The 24,712-nt window shown below is 42.5% G+C and overlaps 1 protein-coding gene across 1 annotated transcript in view; it reads left to right on the top strand.

Moving 5' to 3' along the window:
• The first annotated feature begins 11,379 nt into the window (after positions 1–11,379).
• The window catches only part of FBN1 (fibrillin 1), a 236,831-nt gene continuing 223,498 nt past the window's right edge, over positions 11,380–24,712 (top strand). The window contains exons 1-2 of the mRNA XM_015142182.3: positions 11,380–11,515; positions 12,143–12,487. Coding sequence (XP_014997668.1) covers positions 12,324–12,487 — 164 coding nt within the window. The 5' untranslated portion in view covers positions 11,380–11,515; positions 12,143–12,323. The remainder of the gene's footprint in view (positions 11,516–12,142; positions 12,488–24,712) is intronic.

Below are 24,712 nucleotides of genomic sequence, written 5' to 3'. Positions count from 1 at the left end.
TGGCCAACCAATTTCAAGTCTCAGTGTTATCTTTGGCTTGCCTCTCTCCATTGCTTTTCATATTCAATCATTCATTCAGCTGTAATGATTCTATCATGAAATGACTCTATAATTTTCTATTCATTTTCATGTGTACTGACACATCTTTGGAGCACATGCTCATCACCAAGACCCAGCTGCTGCCTTAGCCTCCTGACCTCCTTTCTTAAATGATTTCTGTTTTTCAGTTCTTCTTGCGTGGTAACAAAAAATTAATTTTCTAAATCATGTCATTCCCATGCTTTACATTCTATAATAATGTGCATTTCTTCCCAATCCTCAATCTTCTGGTCCCAATCCACTTTCTAATCTTCTCTTTCTCTTTTTCTTCTTTATACAGTCCACCCAGTTTTGTCCATTCTTCTAAGCAGGTTGTATACTTTCCTATATTTGGTCTTTCCCTGTACAAGAGTTTCTCCTCCAATATGACAGGAGGGCTCTACTGTTCACTTGTAAAGGATTTTTTCCCAAGTTTTCCACCCTCAGCTTATCTCCTCTTTTCTCCATGAAAGCTTTTCTGGTCACTGTTGCATAGAGGTCTCTTCCTCTCCTCTGAACGTCTAGAACTCCCATTCTCTATCGGGTTAGTACTTATTGCCTTACATTGTTAGTTTCCTTTTTTTTTTTTATTTTTTGGTGTACGGAGTTAAAAATATACTAGACATTAACTGTGATCCTGTGTTCCCTTTCAACTGAAAGCAAATCCCAGGCTGAGCAAATGGGAGAAGCTGAGAGAAGGGGAAATAACTCTACCTAATAAGGGGCTGGTGGGCCTGCAGGGTAGACTGAAGAATCTTAGGACAGAGGCCAGGGGCAGAGAGGAGAACCATGGCGAGCACAGGTGTAGGGGTGGCTTTGAAAGATTTGGAGATGGGAAAACTAAGGTCTGAGGGAGACATGGGGTTTCCATAGTAAAGAGAGAAAATTGTGCTGTGCGTGGTGTGGCACAATCTTCCCTTCACATCTCATGAGAGTCCTTCAGTAATGACTTAATGTTACGTTTTACTGAAGGTCATGTCAGATGTTTTCTCATTAAGTCAGATTCTGTTTCTTTGTGATATGACACTGTATGGAGATGGGCTTTCGGGTGAGAACAAGAAGGGCTAACTCCACACACACACACACACACACACACACACACACACACACACTCTTTACACTTCTCGGTATTCCATGTGATGCCAAGCCGTACCACGAGTAGAAGGAGTTTGCCTGCTACCTTGGATGTTTGTCCTTGGTGTCTTAGACCTCTGTACCCCTCTTCACCCAATTCCCATAGACCTGTCACAGTCTCCAGTGGTTCTCCCAATGAGATTCATGTATTCCAGTGACTATGCAAGGAGATCAGTTAGGGTTTGGGAAGAAAATAAAATGAAAAAACATATATGCACACGCACCTGTACACACACAAAATTATCCTTTAAAATTTGTTTTTTGGGGGGTGTGTTTTACAATGTGCATGCGAAGTTCAATTGCCATATAATAAATACTGCTTTGCAATTACAGCACTAGGATTGTAAATATTCTTTGAAAGGATCTAATTCATGGATTTCCATACCTTGTTATATTTCAGAGAACTGGACACTTTAAAAATACAGATTCCTAGACTCCACGTCAGACCTACTGAATCAGCATTGGGTGACTGTTAGGGGCAGGAATCTGAAGTTTAACAAGCTCCTTGGTTTATCCTGAAACAGCCCACCTGTGGCTCTGCCTTTCACTGAAATCTAACTTCCTCATTTTCCTAAAGAGGAAAAGGAGGACCCTAGAAGTAAAGTGACTTTCTGAGGCCACAGCAGATGGGCAGCAAAGCCCAGACAGGACCATAGTCTTCTGTCTTCTAATTCCATGCTTGTTCCATCCATATTTATGTGGTTGATTTTCAAACTCTGGGCAGAGTTTTCCAGCATTTCCCAGACTCTTCCTTCTCCTATTCTATCACTCTGGACACTTCCCCAAGTTTTTTTTTTAATCTGTGGAAAGATATCCAGTATGATGTCATTAATATTGTTGCTAGCAGAATCATGCAGAAATTGAGAAATTTCAAGCTGTAGCACAAATGGCTTGAGTTCCAGATGGAACTCGAAGGGAACAAATTTTAAGACTACTAAATCATACCAATTGTGATTGAAAAATACAAAAAGCGTTCAAGATTTTGAGGATGAGAGAAGCACAAATGAAGGACCTTTGATAAACCCTTTTGCAAGCATAGATGAGTGAGAACATGGTGGTCCTAACAATTAAAATAGAGAATTTAGGGGAAGAAACAAGTTTAGGGAGTTTGCTGACATATTAGTTATCTCTTTCTGTGTAACAAATAACTTCAACATTTAGTGGCTTCAAACACTACACATTTGTTATCTCATTGTTTCTGTGTCACAAATGAGGCACTGCTTAGCTAGATGCCTCGGGCTGAACGTTTCTCATGGCTGAATCAAGGTGTTGGCTGGGGTTGCAGTCTCATCTGAAAATTCCCAAGCTTGCTTGTGTGATTATTATTAATAGCAGAGTTCAGTTCATCAAGGGTGGTTTGGACCATGGGCGTTAGTCCGTCACTGGCTGTGTCAGTTCCTCGCACAGGGCCTCCCTGCCGGGCAGCTCACAACGTGACAGCTGGCTTCCATCAGCGTGGGCAGACAGGAGGGCAAGAAAGGGCAAGCAAGACAGGCTCCTGAATCTTTGTGTAACTTCGTATTGGAGGTGACATCCCATGGCCTCTACCATACTCTATCTGCTAGAAGAGAATCACTAGGTCCAGGCCATGCTCAAGGGGAGGGGATTACCCCAGGCACGAGCACCCAGAAGGGGGATCTTTGGAGGCCTTCGTCGTGGCTGCTACCACAGTTGAGTCTGAACGCCTGTGGGAGGACTAGGTGGAGGCATCCAGCAGGAACTTGGACATCTGAATTTGAAGCTCTAGGGAAATGTCTGGGCTGGAGATTCAGATTTGGGAGTTATTAGTATGTCATGAGCAAGGGGTGAAATCACAGGAATAGGTCAAGTCAGCCAGGAAAAACATTTTTTTAGGTATTCAGTAATTACTAGTATGCACTAATTACTAACTTTTTAGAGAAAATTCAGATCTAGAGTGAAAACAAAAACCGATATAGGAAAATAGAAAAGTCACTAACAAAAGCTACTTGTTACTCATAATTTAATCAAGACTTTCAGATTCGACATGAATATTTGGGTTAGGGCAGGTGGCATTTTCTGGTATCATTAGAATACTAAGATCCTGAAGAAAAAGTACATTCTTTAAAAAAATTATTTAAGTAGGTGACCAAATGAAACGTGGAAAATCTCTGGATGGAGAAAAATAAGGTCTAGTTTGCCTTTCATCAGGTTTAAACCAGAGATCAGATGGATCTTAGTGTTTTCAACAAGTTTTGGGTTATGGATATTATTAACATTCATATAATATGATTAATCGTAGTCATTTAAAGACTGACTCCTACAGGCTCACAATACCCCTCCTCTTCGTAAACACATGGCCCAGGGTGTGTCACAGAAACCTTGGAGAGCTAGAAGTATGTCACCATGAAGGATGGTGAAACACCCTGCATGTCCCCTTTGGCCCATAATCTTCCCTCCCTCTGTGCCTTGGACTCATGCTCATCACTTCCGCCTGGAATGTTCTCCCCATGTAGCCAAATCCTACCCTCCCTTCAAGGCGATCCTCAAATCCCATTTCTTCCATTAAGTCTTCTGACTGGACCACCCCACCCCACTCCACCCCACCTCTCTCCTCTGTGGATCCCTGTCTTGGTGCCAGCCACTGTCTAGAGTCGTGCCCAAGCCGGGTTCTGTGCTGGCCTTTTTCTTTAACTCCAGAAGTTGGTAAACTACGGCTACACAGAGCAAATCTGCCCCCACCCCCTGTTTCTATATGGCCTGCAGGCTATGAATAGTTATTACACTTTTAAATTGTTGAAAATGATCAAACGAAGATTTCATTACACATGAAAATTATATGAAATTCAGGTTTCAATGTCCATAGACAAATTTTTATTTTTGTCAGTAAAATGCGTGTGGAAATTTGTTTTCTTTTGCCTTACGGTTCATGAAGTTTAAAGTATTTGTTAGCTGTCTGTCACTTCATAGAAATTTGCTGACCTCTGCTATAAGCACTAGTTTTCTCCCTCCTGAGAGAGAGCAGGCTGCAGGACGGGCACATTTTGGTGGCTTCTGTAGCGTCTCCCATAGTCTGCAACACAAGGCTGGTGTTTGGTAACACTTGTTGAATGGAGCTAAGAGAGAATGTTTTTAATTTGTGATGGATAAAATGTTACGTCCTTTCCTGCTGTCCAGGCCTCCGCTTTATTCGCCTCTGCTGTTGGGCTGGTATCTGTTATGTCTGGTAGAAAAAATGACAGGGAATACCAGGGTGGGTCACAGAACTCATGGAAAACACAAGTGAAATGAAGTCTGGGAACCAGAGCTTTTGTTTTGGGTGGAGAGCAACTGTTTGCTTTGGGGGATTGAGGTAATGAAAGTTATTTCAATAACATAATTCAACAGTTGTACATGCTTTCTGCCAGAAAGATGGCTAGGCAGACCTCACCCAGGGACCCCATCCACAAAATGCAAAGGTTAAACACTCAAATGCTGAACAAATTCTCCTCCCTGTTGAGCAGAAGATAAAAGTATACATCCACCAGAGTTACAACTATGTAAAATGCACCATATGGACAAAGACGAGAGGCAAAATGAGAAAACTAAAAGAGGGTGGTTGGGATTATGAAAAACTACTTAAAAAAATCTTTTAGTTAAGTAATTAAAATATTTCTAATAAATAAATTTTCTGAAGAATCATGAAAATGAAAACAATTCTCATTTTTTTCTAGCATGTATAAATTTTTACCTTTTTTTTAAACTCTCACCTTTTGCCCTCACAACACTAGAATTTTATATTGAAGTGAGAATTGCTCAGGATTCTTAGTATAACACACAAGCACAAACATATGCAAATTTTCCCTAAAACAAAGGTTTATTTATGTCATTTTAAACTGTTCTTTCTTAAGCCTGCATTATATTTTTGTAACTACAAAATTCTAAAATGGGAAGAATATTACTAACTTAGCACCGTACCTGCACTAAGCAAAGGCTTAGTTCATGGTAGTTGTTGCTGTAAGGACCTCCTGCTATGCTCTACCCCTTGTGATTCTTAGGGGGCAGGAATGGCATCCCTACACTAGTGAAGCCTCAGCTTCCAGCACAGTGTTTCGTTTTTAATCAAAATTGGCTACACAAATAAATGAACTAAACAATCAAAAAAAAAAGGAAATGGCACATACATAGATGTGCAATCTATGCTAGCAATCAGGCAACTGAATTCCACCTTCAGCTCTTTAAAACTAAGACTCATTCATTCATATCCTCTCCCGAGTGGGAGTGATGGGACAACAGAGGCACAATGACGCAATATCACACACCAGGGCTCTGTCAGTTGCTGGAAAAGTTGAGGCCTTTCTTTAACCCAGAGAATGATGAGGAAGAATGGCATGAGGTTTTAAGGTTGCCATCACATCACCATCTAGAAAAGAAGTTCATTCAGCAAGTATTTATGGAGCATCCATTTTGTACAAGAAATTGTCCTATGTTATGAGGGAACCAGAAGCTGAAGCAGAGAGGCAGAGACTTGTCTATGGCAGCTTTCTTGATCTCTTCATTTCCTGGAGTGATCTTGGTGATCCTGGAATCTTGCATGGATCTTGTAGCACGGAATAAATGAGGCTCTCAAGTAAGATGCAATGTAGATTCAGGCAGCAGTGAAACTCAAGGGATGAAGTCTTAGCTTCCAAGAAGACACAAGAGAAGTGTTGTGGATACTGGAAGTGACTGCCATTTGCATCAACCCTAGATCTTGACTGAGATTTTGTGGCCACAGATGAGGTAGCAGTGATGACGTGAAAAGTTTCCTTGATTTGTCAAAGGCTTGGTTTTAATTACAGCTCTGCCTCTTCTCTTGATTTTATGAATTTGAGCAAGTTTCTTAACTCTTCTGAATGTGAGTTTATTCATCTCTAAAATTGAGAAAAATTATTTTCCATTATAAGGTTTCAATTATTTATCTATTCCTACATAATAGACCACCCTAATAAATAAGTAGCTTAAAGCAATGATCTATTTATTCTATGGGTTAACTGGGCAGTTGTGCTGGTCTGCTGGGCTCACATATGTGACTACATTTAGTTGGTGGCTCAGGAAGAGTCTTGATGTAGCTGAGAGAGTTGGGGCTGTCTCTCTTCACATTGTCTTTCATCCTGGACTTTTTGAAGGCCTATCCATCTCAGGGCAACATCTAATAGGGTAAAAGAGGAAGCTGCAAGATTTTTTAAGGCCTAGCTTTGGAAGTCATACAATGTTCCTTCTATGCTATTCTACTGGTAAAAGAAAAATACAAAGCCAACTCAGATTCAAAGAATTGAGAAATAGACTCTACTTCTTGATGGAAGAAGATAAGAAATATTGTGGCTATGTTTTTCAATCTACCAAAAGTTGTGGTAAAGATTAAATGTGATTATGTATGTGAATGTATGATTTTTCTCTCTATATATATATGTAAGTAGGTGTGGTATCTGGTAGCTGTGATATATGCATTATATTTTTATAACTACAAAATTCTACAATACTCACTAAGAGTCAGAAGCCAATTTTTGAAGATGTAGTTGGTCGTATCATGAGTGATCTATTTGCCACCATCAATGGCAGGAACTGGGGCTACATGAAATTCTAATTAGCTTTTTGTAAAGTCATTATTTAGTTTGCAAAGGAAGACCGAGAAACTGATTTTAGAGTATGCATCTTCCAAGTAAAGCTTGAAAATGCTTTATTTCAGTAAGCTCTAAACATCTTGAAAGTTCTTGAGATGGTGTAATAAACATCTAGATTTGTTTGTTTGTTTGTTTGTTTGTTTGCCCCTGACAAGCATTAATGCCCTTCAATTTTTGGTGCATGACCAAAATAGTGTTTTGCCCATCTTTTATAGATGAACCCCTTTCCCGTGGCATGCAATCTTGTTCTGCTACCCATCAAGATACTCCATCATCCTTTGGCCAGGATTGTGCCCAAGTTCCCTAAATAGATACGTCAATAGGACTCTGCCTTTTGAATTTGAACTCTAAGAGGGGTGGCAAAGAGATCAAAATGATTGGAATTGATTTACTCACATGACATCAGCCTGAAGAGGTTCTCTGCTTACCATTATCCCAGAACTGTACGACTCCCCATTTTATCACAAAGTCAAGTTCAGTGAGCCATCTCATAACCTGATAATACTTAAAAGGTCATTTTTTTTTTTTGCTTAAATTTTCCATAACTAGTTTTCTTGCTTGTAGACAAAGAACCTTTGCTGACACAGACATTTATACAGGAGGTATAAATGATGAGAGTGACTTGAAGCTAAAAATGCCACAAGGTTTCAATTGATCAAACAATAAACAAAGTATTTGTGTTTTGTCATAGTTTTCAGGACACTAGCAAGTTTCCTTGAATAAGGAATGTCACCTTGTCTTTAATATCATACAGCTAGGGGGAGTAAGTACAATGGCTATAGAAAAAACATATATATTTAGGTTGGCGCAAAAGTAATTGTGGTTTCGCTAGTACTTTTAAATGGCAAAAACTGCAATTACTTTTGTGCCAACCTAATAGTTCATGATAGCAACAGAAGAAATATCCCTAATGGTCAGTCCTGACATGGCACTTGGCATATAGTAGGCATACTATAATCATGTATTAAAATTAATTAACTATTCAGTGAATGACTCAGTTAATAAGTGCAATGATGTTAGAACAAGAGAGATGGCCATGAGCTAAAACACCTATGAACAAGAAGGAATTTGAGCAGGGTTTCTTAGGGTGAATAAAATTCTTTGAAATGAGATGGAAGCAAGGAATTGTAGCCCATGGACTTAATTTGCAAACAGCGCAAAACAATCTATTATGTTAAAAAAAAAAAAAAAAAAAAAAAAAGTCTGTGATAGGTTTAGGGAGAATTGGGTCCTCAGTCATCTGGCATCAAGAAAATCTTATTGCAAAGACACAGATTTTTATTATTCGTTACTGAATTTTGACATAAGTGGCATGCTACTCTAATATAGGTTGATTGCCTAGATAGTGGGAATATTTCTTGTATATTTAAAAATGCATTTACTTTTAAGTAATCAAGTTCCCTCTGCCTCCCCTTCCCTTGCAGATCTTCCACCATTGTGGTTAGAACATGAGACTTATTGCTCAAAGAGGGGAGTATATGGCTTGGAGCTGCCATCCAATATGAAGAAAGAATCTTTCCTTTATTGGAGAAAGAAGCCAGTGAATAAAGAGGAGGTTGCGGGGAAAGCAAAGGCCAGATAAAAGCGTTTAATCCAAATCCCTCCCTTTGAGGTGAAACCCTGGAAGGTAGTTTGAGTTAGAAGTAATAGAAATGTCCAGAAATATTGGAAGAGGGGACTTGCAGGGCACTGGATTTGGCCTTTACTTCCTGGGCAGAAGCCTTAGAAAAGGCTTGTGTTGGGATGCTGCTGTCCAACATGTCACTGAGTGTAAGATTCTGAGAGAGAGAGAGGGCACAGCAAGTCTTGCATGCTGCTGGAGTACAAGTAAAGCATGCAGTTTCCAGATTCCCCTGTAGGTGCAGAGCAGCCCAGAAAACTGGTGGGCAGGACAAGGCCTTTCTGGATGTCCAACAGCCCTGCTTTCTTCTGATCCATAGTCCCTCTGCTCAGATCCTTTTCCCAGTGTGAATTCCCTCCTTACATCTCCCTACCCAGGGCCGGCCTGTAATCCCAGCACTTTGGGAGGCCGAGACGGGCGGATCACGAGGTCAGGAGATCGAGACCATCCTGGCTAACACAGTGAAACCCCGTCTCTACTAAAAAATACCAAAAAAAAACTAGCCGGGCGAGGTGGCGGGCGCCTGTAGTCCCAGCTACTCGGGAGGCTGAGGCAGGAGAATGGCGTAAACCCGGGAGGCGGAGCTTGCAGTGAGCCGAGATCCGGCCACTGCGCTCCAGCCTGGGCGACAGAGCAAGACTCTGTCTCAAAAAAAAAAAAAAAAAAAAAAAAAAAAATCCATATGAAGGATCCACTACAGACTACTCAAATCAGAAACTCTGGGTGTTGGGGCCTGCTGTCAGAATTTTTTTTTTTCTTTTTTTTTTTTTTTTGAGGTGGAGTTTCGCTCTGTTGTGCCCAGGCTGTTGTGTCCAGGCTGTAGTGCAGTGGCACAATCTCCGTTCACTGCAACCTCTACCTCTTGGGTTCAAGCGATTCTAGTACCTCAGCCTCCTGAGTAGCAAGATTTACAGGCATGCACCACCACACCTGGCTAATTTTTGTATTTTTAGAAGAGACGGGTTTTCATGATGTTGGTTGGGCTGCTCTTGAACTACTGGCCTAAAGTGATCCACATGCCTTGGCCTCCCAGGCATGAGCCACCACGCCCATCCTGGTGTCAGAATTTTTTTTTTAAGCCTCTCATTATTTTACTGCATAGCCAGGGTTGAGAACTGCTATCCTAAGTAGAGTCTAGTTATATTTTAGACTTAAGTTAAATACCACTTCCTCAGGGATCCCTTTCCTGATCAGCCCTAGCCTAGGTCAAGTCCCCTTGTTATATATCCTCCAAGCAAGCACCCAGTACTTATCCTGTCTGGCGCTCAACAATTGGACCATTATTTGTTTCAAGTCTGCCTTTCCTTGTCGACTACCTGATGTGTGAGGGGAGACACATTTTTGCCTTGTTCACTAAATTGTTGAAGTAGCCGGGTTCAAATTGTTGACCCTGCCTTGTTAAAAATTGTTGAAGTGTAGTTCAACAATGCACTAAGTGGTACACAGTTCGTGCTCAGTAAAAACATCTTGAATGAATGATCTCCTTTACTCAGCCAGGAGTGTGTGACCAAGGCTGTCATTCATGAATCTGCTAAGAGACCTTTTGCAGGTGAGACTTAAAGTAGATCACATACATACTTAGAGGATTACGGCTTTAGATCAGCTCATGGTTCCCACAGTTTTACTGTTTCATCTTCATGTATCATAGCAGTTCAGCATGTCCATCATCACCATTATAACCCTGTGTGGTGGACACTACAAGTCCCATCTTATAATTGGAAAGAAGTTGAATAACTTGCTCAGGTCTCTCTACCCTACTCTCTGGGCCCCTTTACAAACGATTACAAATAAGGAAAATCCCTTTCAACAGGATACATTCCCAGGGTACCTCTTTGTGCTGAGCTTTTATTTTTGGCTCGACAGTGGGCTGGTGGCCGCTTGCAGGGGATTTTCTGGGGGTCTCCAGTTACAGCAGCCAGGACCCAGTGTGCGACTTCCGGCCTTCCTAAACTGTTAGAGGGTGCAGGCATCATCGGGCATTATCCATATAAGGATGCCACAAATACTATACCTTTCAAAGCCACTAAATTCACTGTGCCGTGCATACCCTGGGGAGAGGCAGCTGTGTGTGTGGGAGGGCGACGGGACAGGGAGGGTGTAAGTAGAGTACTCCAGATGAACCCCAATCTTAATCTGGGCTGTGCAAGAGGACCATCCCTTCACCGCTCCCATCCTAAATCCTAGGTTCCAACATTTACAGGCCCCTGGGTTGGACACCGACTGAGAGAATCCTGGATTCAGGCCTGGATGGCTTGAATTGAGCCTCAGAAGAGCCGCGTCTGGAGTGGGCTCTCCACAACCCGGGGCAAGTGGGAGCGGCAGAGCCCTCTCCTCGGTCGGCACAGCAGCCCCTGCCGCGGTCCCGGCCTGCGACACACCCAGTCTTAGCCTCCCGGCCTCCTGCGTCTGCTGAGTGTCCGGCGGGAGAGGCGCAGGGAGCGCGCTACCGGGAGGCGCAGGCAGCGGGGACTGGTCTCCTCTCGGGCCAGGGCCTCCGGGACAGCCGTCTCCAGCGCGCATTCTTGGCGCAGGTGGAACAACTTTCTGCTGCGGCAGGGCTTCCCCGATCACGGGAGAGGCTAATCTCGGATCTAGACCTCCCAGCCGCAGAGCGGGCTAAAACCGCTACTCCACCTCTTCCCATTTCTCTCCTCCCCACCTCAAGACAAAAAGTCCCAGGCCGGGCAGGACCTGATCACCTCTGCCTCCTCCCACTGCGCTAATCCTGCGAGCGAGAGGCCCCGCGCCGAGGCGGAGGCTGGCAAAGGGGAGTGGAAAGGGAGGATGGATGGGGCCGGGGGGTGGGGTGGTGATGAGGGGGATGAAGGAGGGGGTGTCATTTTCTTTTTCTTTCTTTTTTTTAAAAAAGTATTTCTCTCGCGAGAAACCGCTGCGCGGACGATACTTGAAGAGGTGGGGAAAGGAGGGGGCCGCGGGAGCCGCGGCAGAGACAGTGGGTGCCACAAGCGGACAGGCGGCCACAGCTGGGACAGCTGCGAGCGGAGCGGAGCAGTGGCTGTAGCGGCCACGACTGGGAGCAGCCGCCGCCGCCTCCTCGGGAGTCGGAGCCGCCGCTTCTCCAGTGGGTGCAGCCTGGGTCTCGACGGGGGTCGGGCAGCCACCCGGGCTGGAGCTGCGGCCACGGAGGCTTTTGCGTTTGCGCCGCGCCGCGCCGAGGGCAGGGACAGGGACTGGGGTGAGGGGCTGTCCCGGAACGTCCACAGCTGGCGCTGGCCCTCCCCTGCCTGACGGCTTCCTGGCCCGGGGCTCTTGGTGCCGGGCTCCGCGTCAGATGTTCGGGGGGCGGTGGCAGCGCCCGGAGTCGGCGGGGACGGCGCGGCGGGCTTCCAGCCTGGCGGAGAGGGCAGGCTGAGGAGTGGGGCGTTTATAGCGCGCATCGCGCGCAATTCGTGCCACTAAAAAATAAACCCAGAGAGCTCGCCCGGGACTTAGGATCTCTGGGGACATGGGTACTTTGCGCTGCGCTCTTTTGGCGGGGCCCGGGAGGCCAAGGGATTGGCCGGGGCTGCTGCCGCCGGGGGCCTGGGCTTTCCAGCCAGCTGTGGACCAAACGGTCTTCCCTTACCCAAATTAACTGCGCCACGCGCAGGCGGCGCACGGGTTGGGCTCCGGAATGGGGACCGCGAGGCTTCAGCATCCCGATGCCCTGAAAGTCTCCCCGCCTCGGGGATTTGTCTCTGTGTTGCAGCTGGCAGGGGCCGCCTGAAGTGGGAGCAGCGCCTGGAGAAGGCGGGAGGAGCCCGGCCCGGGGGACGGGCGGCGGGAGAGCGGGACCCCGGCGGCGCGGTGCGCTTCAGGGCGCAGCGGCGGCCGCAGACCGAGCCCCGGGCGCGGCAGGAGGCGGCGGGAGCCGGCGGCGGCTCGGCATCATGCGTCGAGGGGGCCTGCTGGAGATCTTCCTGGGATTTACCGTGCTTTTAGCGTCCTACACGAGTCATGGGGCGGACACCAATTTGGAGGCTGGGAACGTGAAGGAAACCAGAGCCAGTCGGGCCAAGAGAAGAGGCGGCGGAGGACACGACGCGCTTAAAGGGTAAAGGAACCGGTCCCCTCCTTTGGTGTGGGTCTCCCAAGTTTCAAGATGCAGAACAACGGGCAGGATGATTCTCCCTGTGGAAGACTCCTTGGCAAGACCTCCTGGGGGCACCTTAGAGGTGCTAGGGTTGTTTAGTCCCCACCCCGTTCGTGGTTAAACTACCTTGCCCCTACTCCCAAAGATTTCTGCCCCAAAGGAGAGGACAGGATTGAAAGGAATCTTGGGCCATTGTTGAGGCAGATTTTGGGAGGCGAGAAGGGTTCCTTGAGGAAGAAGGGGAGGAGTTGCGAGTGGGATAAGAGGAGAAGCCCATTCCTTTCCCTGCAATACCAATTCTGGTTGTGTCTAGAGGAAAGTACTTTCCTTGGGGTCATCTTGGTAGATGCTGTATTTGAAAGGGGGCAAGGAAAGGAAGGGATTCCCATGAGAGTCAGAGGATAAATCACAAGAGTAGTCGACTCTTCCGTAAATTATGCTTATTACGATTACGGATTGGGTTTTCCGGGCAGTGCTTCCTTTAGATGTCTACACTGGAAGCACAACAGGGCAAGTGGTTCTGAGAACTGGTTTTTTTGGGTTGTGTGGGGCTCTCCGTTTCGCTGCAGCAGTAAGGCTGCTGTGGCCGGCCTTAAGGAGGTATTTTTAACTAATGGTGTTTGTATTATGTACATTCAGTTGACCATTTCACTGGCTTCCCATGCCGCTATTATAGATGTTTCGGCCAGAAAGATTTAAATTAGGCGGGTTGACTAAGGGTTGTCACTTTCCTGTGTTGAAGGACAGTGGGAATACATTTCCTTTAAGAGAAATTTGTCTGCAATTGTTTAAGTTAAAGCCTCCATGGAAACAGCAGGATGGACTGTCAATGACCCCTTTTATCTTCTTGGAGGAGCCTGTTAAGTAAACTCTGACAGTATATATAGGGAGATTTTGTATTAAATTCTTACCATCCTGACTGATGCTCTTTTCCTGAGTGGATCTGTAGCTTTATTATGTGGCTCTGGGCCACCAAGTGATGGTGTCCACTTGGATACGTGGCTGATCATTTCCCTGACTCTTTTTTTGTTATGGGGTGTTACAGTCATGTATATGTAGTAAAATTTGTGTTTGTGTGGATATGAGATATGAGAAGATACGAGAAGAAAAAGTGCAGTAAACTCACCAGACCAGTTTTTGACTCCTAGTCTGGAGAAGGGGCACGATGATTGTAAGAGCCAAGCACTTAGGCTGTGATAAAATAGCACAGAACATAGTTACGATTAATTCGGTTCCATCTTGGCCTTTCTGGAAAAGAAACCCAGAATTCCGATAATGTTGGAAGGAAGTTTGCTTATCATGGTAAGCCTGACCCTGATCAGACAGCAGACGTTTATTGTCCTGTGTGCAAGGCACGTGGCAAGTTCAGTAAGTAGACTGAGGCTCTGATTTTCATATGTTCTCAAGAGGGCCTCATTTAGTCCAGTATTTTTCCTTCAAAAATACATTTCTCCTACATAATATTATCTTAATATCTATTCTGAGAGAATTGCTCCTGTATATAAAGGAAGTGGGGGTTTAATTCTGTGGCTGAAGATCTTCAGGGAGGTGTGGGGCCTGGTCAGACATTTGTCTCATTTCTCTGGGCTGTCACCAACTAGGGTGTTCCCTTGGGAGGCACAGACTGAATGTGAAAAAAGAAACTAAGCTTTACTTTGTTGCTTAACAGGATGCCACACTTTTACTCACTGCTTTCTCTGTCTGGTTTTACATTTGTTTGTGATTATAGAGAGATACCTCTCGTGCTCCTCACAGTATTTGATCATTAACACAGACCTTATCCTATTGCAAACTATTTTTAAAGCCTTCCTAAAAACAGGGTATTAATAGAATTGTAATTATGTGTGTTCCTAATTCTCATGTTAACTATAAGATTTTATAGTAAGTTATACACACACACACACACACACACACACAGGGTGGGGGTGAAAGTAATAATTTAAAAATATATACAATTAAAAATATTTCCCTGCCATCTTTCAGAGACCATTTTCTTGGGTATTTTTCTATAAATCTTATAGGCATATGTATGCATGTACAGATAAACACATAAATATATATGTATACATACACACATATGTGTGTGTGTATCCTTTTTAATACATGGAATATACTGTACATGCAATATTCTGAACTTTACTTTTTATGTATCTTTAATTCATCCATCTATTAACTCATATGGATCTACTATGTGCATTTTCTTTCTTTCTTTTTCTTTTTTTTTTTTTTTGAGACACAGTCTTGCTCTGTTGCCCAGGCTGGAGTGTAATGGTGCAATCTTGGCTTACTGCCTCCACCTTCTGGGCTCAAGTGATTCTCCTGCCTCAGCCTCCAGAGTAGCTGGGATTATAGGTGCATGCCACCAAGCCTGGCTAATTTTTTGCATTTTTAGTAGAGATGGGGTTTTGCCATGTTGGCCAGGATGGTCTCAAACTCTTGGCCTCAAGTGATCCACCCACCTCTGCCTCTCAAAGTGCTGGGATTACAGGTGTGAGCCACCGCACCCGACCCCATTTTCTTGTTGTATAGAACCTCATTATGTGGCTGAAACAGTTCCCTAGTGATGGCTCTTTAGATTACATTGAGTCTTTCGCTATTACCAACTTTCTTCTGCATACCTGTGTTTACATACACATGTTTATATGTGGTATAAATTAGTAAAAATAGAATTGCTGGATCAAAGGCTTTCCCATAGATTTTAAGCAAACCCCATTTCTCGTGTAAAATTTGAATAACATTTTAAATTTATTCCCTCTGCTTATTGCCATTACAGTCTCATATGAATAAATCCTTTAATGGTGCCCTGCTGTATAAATCACCAGAAAAAGCAGTTATGTACTACATTTTTCCAGTTATTGCTTAAAATTTCTGTTTTTGTCTGTTAAAATATTACCAGCTTCAAAACTCACCTCTTTGACTATAGTGAAACCTGTTTACCATTCTGATTGGAAATGCACAGTTTATGAAGTGAAAGTGATTTGTAACCCCCGAGTCTGCCTGATGCCCAGTTGGTGGCAGCAACTTTCAGCACCTCACTAATCTTTCCTCTAGTTAAAAGGTGCTTTAAACTCATCAGTATCTGCTGTGCACTGGTTCCTTCTCTCCAGCAAATACTGCCTTCTTGGTTTTCTCTGATGTGGCAGGTGACTACAAAATCCGCTTTGCTATTCTTCTTAAAACACATATATATGTTCCTTTCTTGCCAGCTCCCTCTCTTCCTGGATTAGAAACCGGCCTCATTCTCTGCTCACTGGATGTGTAGTCCCAGCTTATCTTCCTCTCTTCCCACCCTGTTGCAGGTGTTCCTTTTTTTTTTTTTTCCTGTCTCCCCACTGGGCAGCGAAAGTTGTTCCACAGTGGAAATTTAGGCATCCTCGAGTTTCTTCCCAGCTTCTGCTGTGTTTTCTTAGAGTAAATTGCCAATTTCTGTTTTTACAGGAAATCCTTTTTAAAAAAGGAATCAGTGTGGTCCCCATCCACTCTGCAAAAATTGTGTTTTTTTCTATTTTCAAATGAGAATTGTTCAAGTTTCAAAACTGTGTGAAATAATACATGTATAGTAGTTTTCTTTTGCTTGGGCACTGCTTGATATGTGAAATGGGTTTATGAAAAATAATACAATCCTAATGTTATTTGTTTGAATTTCAATTCATAGGAATTTTTCTCAGCTAAATTCTAAACTGTGATTAGGCAAAAAGTGTGGGAGACAGTCCAAAAAAAAAAAAAAACCCAACTGTACTTGAATAGCAGTAGTTATGCACCATTTATTTATGACTGCCTTATCGCTTTAGCTCCCAAGTAAGGAAATATTACTGTTTCCTGTCAAAGGGAAACGTTCTTCACAGTGAGATCTCCTTTCCCAAACCTTGGAGAAGATGGATTGAGAATTCTGCCCTTGTCCTGTGGTTGATAGGTACATGAGACCAGTTGTATTTGACACAATTTGTCAATGTGTGCGATTCCTTTTGGTCTTTGTTTATTTGTTTATTTTTTTCCAGAGGTCTTCTTGCCAGAAAAATACACATAGAACAGTTCATACCCAGGGTAGATTATGTGATGGCAAACTCCAAGGGATTAATTATGTAGAAGTCTGTTATTAAAATAAAGAACTGTAATAGGGAATACAGAAAAAGTTTTGTAGACTTTATAAAGTCCATTTTACTTTGTAAAGGGGACCTTAAGACTTCACCTGAAGTCAGATGGGCTAATAATTAAGTATGGGAAAAGATTCCTGCAGAGGTATAGTTTCCATTTATTGAAAAGATTAAACTAAAATATTGGGACACAATTTTTTTTTTAAAAAAAGGATTTAGTATTCTTAAATAGAAGATTTCAGCAATTCCACACATGAAACAAGAAGGTAGAGACAAACTCTTTATTTACGGGACTCATTTTGTAACATTGAAGACATAGAGGTTGTTTATAAAAATGTGTAAGTTGGTAATACAAATTAATTAAAACATACATCAGCCTATGGTGAAATGAGATGACAGCTGATGGAAATGGAGTACAGACTTCCCTTCAGCTTTATTTGGAATTTTAAAGAATATTAAAATGTTCCTTTATTGTTTTGTGGAGCACATACTTTAAAAATTATAGTATTATACTGATGACTCTAATCAAGCAAAATACTAAAAAATTATTACAGTATTCATGTACTAGTTTGTTGGTTTTCTTCCAATAAGCCAGACAATCAGCCTAACCACTTTGGGAGTTTTAGCTTTATTTTCAATGTGAAAATAAGATTTTAAAAATGTTTTCTTGAAAGAGAAATACATTCTTTTAACAATTTCTTTGTTTTTAAATGCGAACCCAGCAAATGGGCCTGCTTAAGCAACTTAGAATTTTTTTCCCATGAGATTCTTTGAAGGAACCGACATCAATAATGTATCAGGCCTGAGTTCTGTGGCCTAACTCAGGCGCATGACAGTTTAGTGTCTCGTGATGTTCAAGTCGATTTTCTTGTTAGATTGTTAAACCATCAAAGTCAAGAATCCTATGATAAGCATTTTACCACTAACGTATCATTAAGTGGGGTTTCAAAAAGTTCATTAATTCAAGAAGGCCTGATTGAATGCCAGCTAGAGTTTAGTTCTGTGGAAGGCCAGAGACATATACCCCATGATCCTGGGAGTACTTCAGGAACCATAAGTGCACAGAAGGGTAGCATCCTTGGAAAGGGGGTCTGGTATTAAGTCTAAGCAAATACATAGTACCAATTGCAGCCATGGTAGGAAACATTTAGATAACTTCTATATGCTAAGCACTGTTCTTACTGTTTTGCATATGATATAATTCATTGAATCCTCACAGCCACTCTACAAGCTGGGTGCTTTCATAAGCTTCCCTTCACAGATATGAGAGCCAAGGTATGCAGAGGTTAAGTTCTAAAGACAAAACTGAATGTTAACTTTTCTTTCTCCATTAATTTTAGTTATGGTTTTGGTTTTTCATTCCACCGGACAAAAATGCAGGCCCAAGACATTGGTAAAATTCCACTTAAAATTCCTAATATTCTTTCATGCTAGTTCACAAATCCTAAGTATGGTTAATCACATAGTATTATTTAGTCCAACAAGAAACTTTCTGCAAAGGCATTAATAAAACAGAAAGAATCATAGGATGTTAGAGCCAATGGGACTTTGTATAGCGTGTGTATTATATTTTAATATTAGACCTTGACTTGTATGAGGGTGGTAGGTAACCATTGCAGGCAGCCTGCTGGGCGTCATCTGGGCTTCTGAGCTGGAGGCATTGCTCCTTATGTTGTTCAGAACCCTCTTGCTGTCATGTCCCCCGAGAGAAATTTCTCTCTGAATAGGGTTGCAAGAAGTATTTCTCTTTCCAGTGGAAATTGGTATGTGTCTTAAATCGTGACCAGTCATACGAGTTATTTAGTTGTTTCTTTTTCATTTTTTACCTTGGTTGCCTGTAAGCTCAGCCCAATTTTTTACATTAAATTGCAACCATAATGGTAAAAAAAAAAAAAAAAAAAAGCTCTGAGGTATCACTTACGATTGTACTTTGCAAATACTAATTCCCTTAAAACCTAAGTCCTTTATGAGGAAGATTAAGCTTATTTATTCATTTAACAGATGAAGAAGCAAGGGATGCAGAGTTTCAGTAATTACTCCAGGGACATAAACTAGTAAGTGGTAGAGTTGGGAAATCTAGCTTCATAGCTGGAGCTCTTAATCTTAATATTTTACTGCTTTTCAGTTACAATAAATCTTGTAGATGGTACATTTTTTTTCCCATGCCCTTTATACCTTCATTTCCCAAGAATCTTCTCCCACCATTGCTATGTGGAAAGACTCAATATTTATTGAAGGCAGATGCTGTTACAACCCAAGGGAAGCATCATTGTGGGAATGGGATTGATCAGAAGTGACTTTACAGTGAAAGTCTATTAGGGCTGGGCATGGTGACTTATTCCTGTAGTCCCAGTGCTTGGGAGACTGAGACAGGAGGATTGCTTGAGCCCAGGGAGTTGAGGCTGCAGTGAGCTATGATCATGCCACTGCACTCTAGCCTGGGCCACAGAGCAAGATCCTGTCTAAAAAAAAAAAAAAAAAAAAATCAGTGGTCAACAAGCTCACTTTTTTGGAAAACAGAGTTTTATTGAAACAAATCCATGCCTGTTTATTTACTTATTATGTATGGCTGCTTTCTCCCTACAGCAGTAGAGTAGAGTAGTTGCAACAGAGACAGTATGGCCCACAAAACTGAAACATTTGCTTTTTGGTCCTTTACAGAAAAAGTTTAACAACCTCTGATCTACATGATAAAAAGTGACTCTGTACTAGGAGTGAGAACTCGCTGAAGGCAGAGATCTTGCTTGTTTTATTTATCTCTAGGAACATCTAGGAACTAGGTATGTGACATGTGTTCAATAGAATAGTTTTTGATGGTTGAACTCAGCAATTTTGATGAACTGATTGACTGGGTATGGTTAACTATATAAACTAGAGCTTGGAGTAAGTATAGCTGAGAAATAAAGGAAAGATGAGTGAAAAATACATCAAGGGAAAGGGATATGAAGTGTCTGTGGTCTTAGGACATTGACTGCAGTTGGGCAGGGTTGGCACGGCGTGGTTCCATGTGACATGGTTTGTAGTGTAGTCTGTGAAACGAGTGCCCCCTGGAGCTGTGCAGTTCGTAACCTTGAGCGATCTTGTGAGCTCATACATAGGTAGCGACATTGTTAGGGAAAGGTGAGGGACTAGTGGAAACATAAACATCACTGATGGTTGTGAAAGGCAAGGACGGGGAGCTAGTAAAGGATTCTAAGATAGGAACATGATCAGATAGAGAGGAGAGAAAGAGATAGAGAGGAGAGAAAGAGATAGAGAGGAGAGAAACTAAAGACAGGAAGATTTGGATTTGGGAGGCTAATATAGGAGTCACAGTGAGAGTCCGTGATGGGCTGAGCAAATTCAGTGAAAGGGGTGAAGAAAGAAGAGGCTCAGGTGGTTGCAGAATTAATGCAGACAGTACTTGACTAGTTGGTTGGGAAAGACAAAGGGGAGGAGGACCTAGAATGCTCCCACCTCCATATATATTCAAACTTACCATATACAAAATCATTGTAGCACCATAAAGAGAGAATAAAGGGAAATGAGATCAGGCCTAGGCCCTCTACTACCATGAAACAAAGTATTTTCATTTGTGAGTGTTTGGGTTATTTTATTGCTACGTAACAAATTGCCCCAGACTTAGTGGCTTAAAACAACAATTTTATTATTTCTCATGATTCTGTGGCTCAGGAATTTAGACAGGACACAGTGGGGAATCTTGTCTCTGCGCCCCACAATGTCAGTTGGGCTGGAACAGGCAGTATGACTTCTTCACATATGCATCTGGTTCTGTGACCAGGCCCTGGCGCCTGCAGCCCTGTTTACTTGGGTGTGGTTTATCTAAATGGACCCACTGAGGTGGGGAATAAAGAAAGCAAAGAGCCACTTGTCTGGCTGTGCTGGGGGCTTTCCAAGTTTTAAAGCCCTCTCTCTCATGCAGTCACTTGCCTGAACCTGCCCCCGGGATGGAGCCATTGAATGTGTTTTTTTCAAACGGGGAGACTGAGCCCCAGATGCAGCGACTAGGCCTTGCTCAGAGTGAGTGTCTGTTGGGGCTGGATCTTGAACAGCAGCCTCCTGACCCTGGTCACATGTGTTAATCCCACATATTGACCGCAGGCTAACTCGAAGGGCTGGGGGCTGGCTGGCTGGGGTCACGTGGGCTCATATGTCCTTGACATTGGCTGGATTCCTTGATTCCCCTTTATGTAGTCTCAGCTTGTCCCCTTTCTATACATGGCCTCTCTACATGGTCTTTCCACCATAGCCAGACTTTTTCCATGGCAGCTCAGGATCTCTCAAGAGCACAAAAGTGGGAACTACCAGACTTTCTTCAAACTTAGCCTGGAATTGCATGACCTGGAATTCCATCCAAGTCATAGGCCTCACCCAGATTCAAGGGTGTGGACTGACTATTAAGACCTACCTTTGAATGTGAGGAGCAGCACACGTCTGCCGGGAAGGGAGGAAGTGGAGCCATCTTTGGAGACCAGCTACCACTGTAGGGCAATAGATCTTTGAGAAGGCTAATCAGATGCTTTAAGTTTTAATTCTAACTTGGTCAAGTTCGATCGGCTTAGTTCCCTACTGGGGATGCCTCCTTGTATTTTGCTGCTGTAACTTCAGAATGAAAAAGCTCCATAAATAATTGCGTTTGCATATTCTGTTAGATTAATGTTAGGGCATTGTTCTTAGTTTGTCCACAGTTCTGCATTTAAAGAACTCACAACTGTCAGGAATAAGATTAAAGTTCCTAATGAACCAGTATGTTTTGTTTTATTCAAATATGAGAATTTCAAAACATCTAACCTTTTTCCATTAGCTTTTAAGAAAATCAGCTTTTAAGATTATACATAAAATAAATTTAATGTGCAGTCACTCTAATTTATTAACTTTGGTATGTTTTAACTTTCTTCTGTATGAAATTTTATTTTCAGTTTCTATTTATAGCCTCAAATATATGTATCTGTTGGTATAATCTACCTCAATTTTTTTAAATTAGGGGTTATAACTAATAAGCAAAAATAGGTTGCAATTGCTAATAGAATTGGTGTTGTAATGAGCTGAACTGTATTATTATTTTTGTTATAAATGGAGTAGCCACATTGTCAACAGAATAAAATTGGATTGGGAATATAGTCAAGTTTGCATTGTGGGTGTCTTATCCTATATCAAATCCTAGTTTTAAATTTCTTGTGACTACTGCTTTTTCAACTTAAGTGACTTTTTTTGGTTGCAGTTATCACTGACTCTATTTATTCAGCTCCCCTAGAGCGGAAGAGAGAAAGCAAAAATCCCTATCTCCACCATTCCCAGCCGGAGATGTATTCCAGACAGCAAGCAGGCTCAGAGTGGGAGAACTGCTCCTTTAAACAAGTGGTTTGGTTCAACATTTTGAAGGGTTATGAATTCCTAGACCATCAGTCATACTTACATTCAAATATAAGTATCCAAACACATCTAATTCCAAATATAGTACAACCATTTTATGATGTTGGTGTTGGGAGACGGGATTTATGTCTGCCCTACAGACACATTGTCTGCTGTCAAGTTTCATGGCCTCGAACTGAAGTATGGTAATATCTTTATTAATAAAGGCAATGTATTCCAGAGGCAGGGTTTCATTTTGTGTGTTTTTTGTTGTTTGTTTCTTCTTCCTTTTCAGTTTCTGTTTCTCCTTCTTTGTTGCCATCTTTTCCTTTTCTTCTTTTTCTTCATCGTCATTGTCTCATCTTTTTTGTAAGTAATTTCATAAGCTGTGCTGCAAATAAAATAGGGTGAATAGGAATATCAAATGAGAGTTAAAACCTTACGAAAAGTAAACAAGGTCTATGTAAAATACAAAATTTTTACCTGGGAATTTTGGGGTGTTCAAAAAGAAAACCAGGGTTAAGGTTTTTGTTAGGGGAGGGAAGGAGAAAGCCTGAGGGAGGCAGGAGGAGAGAGCTGGGAGAAGGTCTGGAGTGAAGAGTGTTGCCACCCAGTGGACCTCGGCTGGACACAGCAGACGCTGGGTTTTGAAAGATACTGATGACAACCGCTTCACTCCCGGCAGCACTGGGACCAGGCGACCTGTGGTCTTCATCAGCCTCTTTAGGGGACAGAGAGCTTATGGAGAAGAGTCAGGGCATAAAAGAAAGACACTTGGATGCCAGAAAAGATGCCTATGAAAACATGCAGAGGAATGCAGTGGAAACGCAGATTAATCCATTGTCTGGTATGCACCTCTGTATATGGGACTGTGTCAAGTTTGATGCATTCCTCTTCCTGTAAATAACGGCTTATTGTGTATCGTTTCCCCTGTTCGCTCAGTGCTCATTTGTAAGATTGTGGAATCAGACTCTAATAGGTTCGTGCCTTTGATGAATAACTTTTAAAAGACCTTCTTATTTTTAAATGTTTTTGTTTTTGCCATTGAAATTATGGCTCATATCTTCTTCCATAGCCAGACCATCCATCTTTATAAAAATTCATATTACAAATTAGTTATAGTAGGACAGATTTTAGAAATGTATAAATGCTGAAACTGAGGCCCAGAGAAGGTCCAGGAACAAGTGCTCAAGGTGCTTATTTTCCTCTCCGGTTCGTAGGTGTGGAACCTGAGTCACGTGGTGGCGAAAGCTGGCCTAAGACGTGTGTGGTTGGGTAATAGATTGGGCCTCTTTGTGTTCCTACCCTCAAGAGGTTGACTGGTATCTGCAGTTTCTCCGCCGTGCGTGAAATAACCAAACCTTATCAATCCTGTGGGCATGGATGTTTTTCTTTCTCTCGTTTATTTGACCTTAGGCAGTGTGGTTAGTCTCAGTGGTCAACCCTGAAGCGGTGATGCTGTAGCAGAGTTTTAAATTCTCAGTACTAACCTGCTGTCAGTGGGAACCTCCACGTTAGAAGGGATTGGGTGGGGTGGGACGTTTTGAGGGAGGTAGTTGTCAATGAGGGTATCAGTCAGGTGGTTGGAAAAAGAGAAGTAGTCTTCTCTGGCAGTCTGAAGCATGACTCCTCCCCAAAACCCTCCACCACACACATACTCACACTTCGAATTGGCAGTCAGAGTCAAATGACCTGAGATCAACTAAGGCAGTTCTGGGTCTGTGACTAAGCTTGGTCTCTTGTTGTATAACTTGCTGGCTCAGTTATCCAAACTATACATTAAGAGTTCATGTAATAAACGCGCTAAAGAAGAAAAAAATTCTCGAATTCTTGTGTTTTCTTCCATATCATCTCCCCTAATAATATTGTAAAACATCTGCCTACTCCTAGCGACACCTATATTTTGAGCATTAGCTGTGTTTGAATAGGACCCAATGCTTCATTTTCAGAATGAACACCCTGTCTTGGGCTTGTTGATATTATTACCTTTTTTCCCAATGATTCTAGGCAGAACTGCCCTTTGGAGTATCTTTCTCTCCCTTTACCGACGGGGTTAATGTTTGAGGAGATGTGGGCAAGTGCTTTTCAGTGAAGGACTTGATGTGCAGCCTTTAAGTTGACAAATAGTTTTTTAATCTTTCATGGACTGCTGCTGCTTCACACCCCAGAATTGAGGCCACTGACCTCAAGTTTGCAAATTTTATATCCCATTACCACCCTGTGAGCTCCGTACTCCCTAGGGCCACATAGTCGATGTTGTAGCTGGAATCTGAGAAAGTGCCTGAACATTTCCTGAAGAGTTGGCTAGGAATGTTTGACAGTTTGGTCATAAAAACCCAGAGCTAGTGGCTGGGGTATGTGTTATAATTACCTCACACTATTTCCTATTTGAGCCTGGTGGTGGGTAGTGGGGTAGACTGGTATTGATTGTGGGACCATATTTTAAAGGACCAAGGAGTCATTTTCAATGATTGCTAGTAACCATTGGCCACACTTTCAGGGAGGTTTGGAAGTGTGGAAATAGACAGGCTTTGGGTCAAATCCTGTCTCCACCACCTACCAGGAGGAAACCTCATACGAGTGATTTGACCTCTCTGGGCCTCAGTTTCTTCACTTGTAAATGTGATTAAATTACTCATCTTTCTCTATTGTCTTAAGATTTAATGGGATGGTTCATTTCAAGTTCTCAGTACTGTGCCTGACATGTTTAGCTATGATGATGCAAATAATTATAATGCTG

This window comes from Macaca mulatta, chromosome 7, assembly GCF_049350105.2.
Source record: "Macaca mulatta isolate MMU2019108-1 chromosome 7, T2T-MMU8v2.0, whole genome shotgun sequence".
Classification (NCBI taxonomy): Eukaryota; Metazoa; Chordata; class Mammalia; order Primates; family Cercopithecidae; genus Macaca; species Macaca mulatta.
This window is presented reverse-complemented; position numbering and strand designations above follow the sequence as displayed.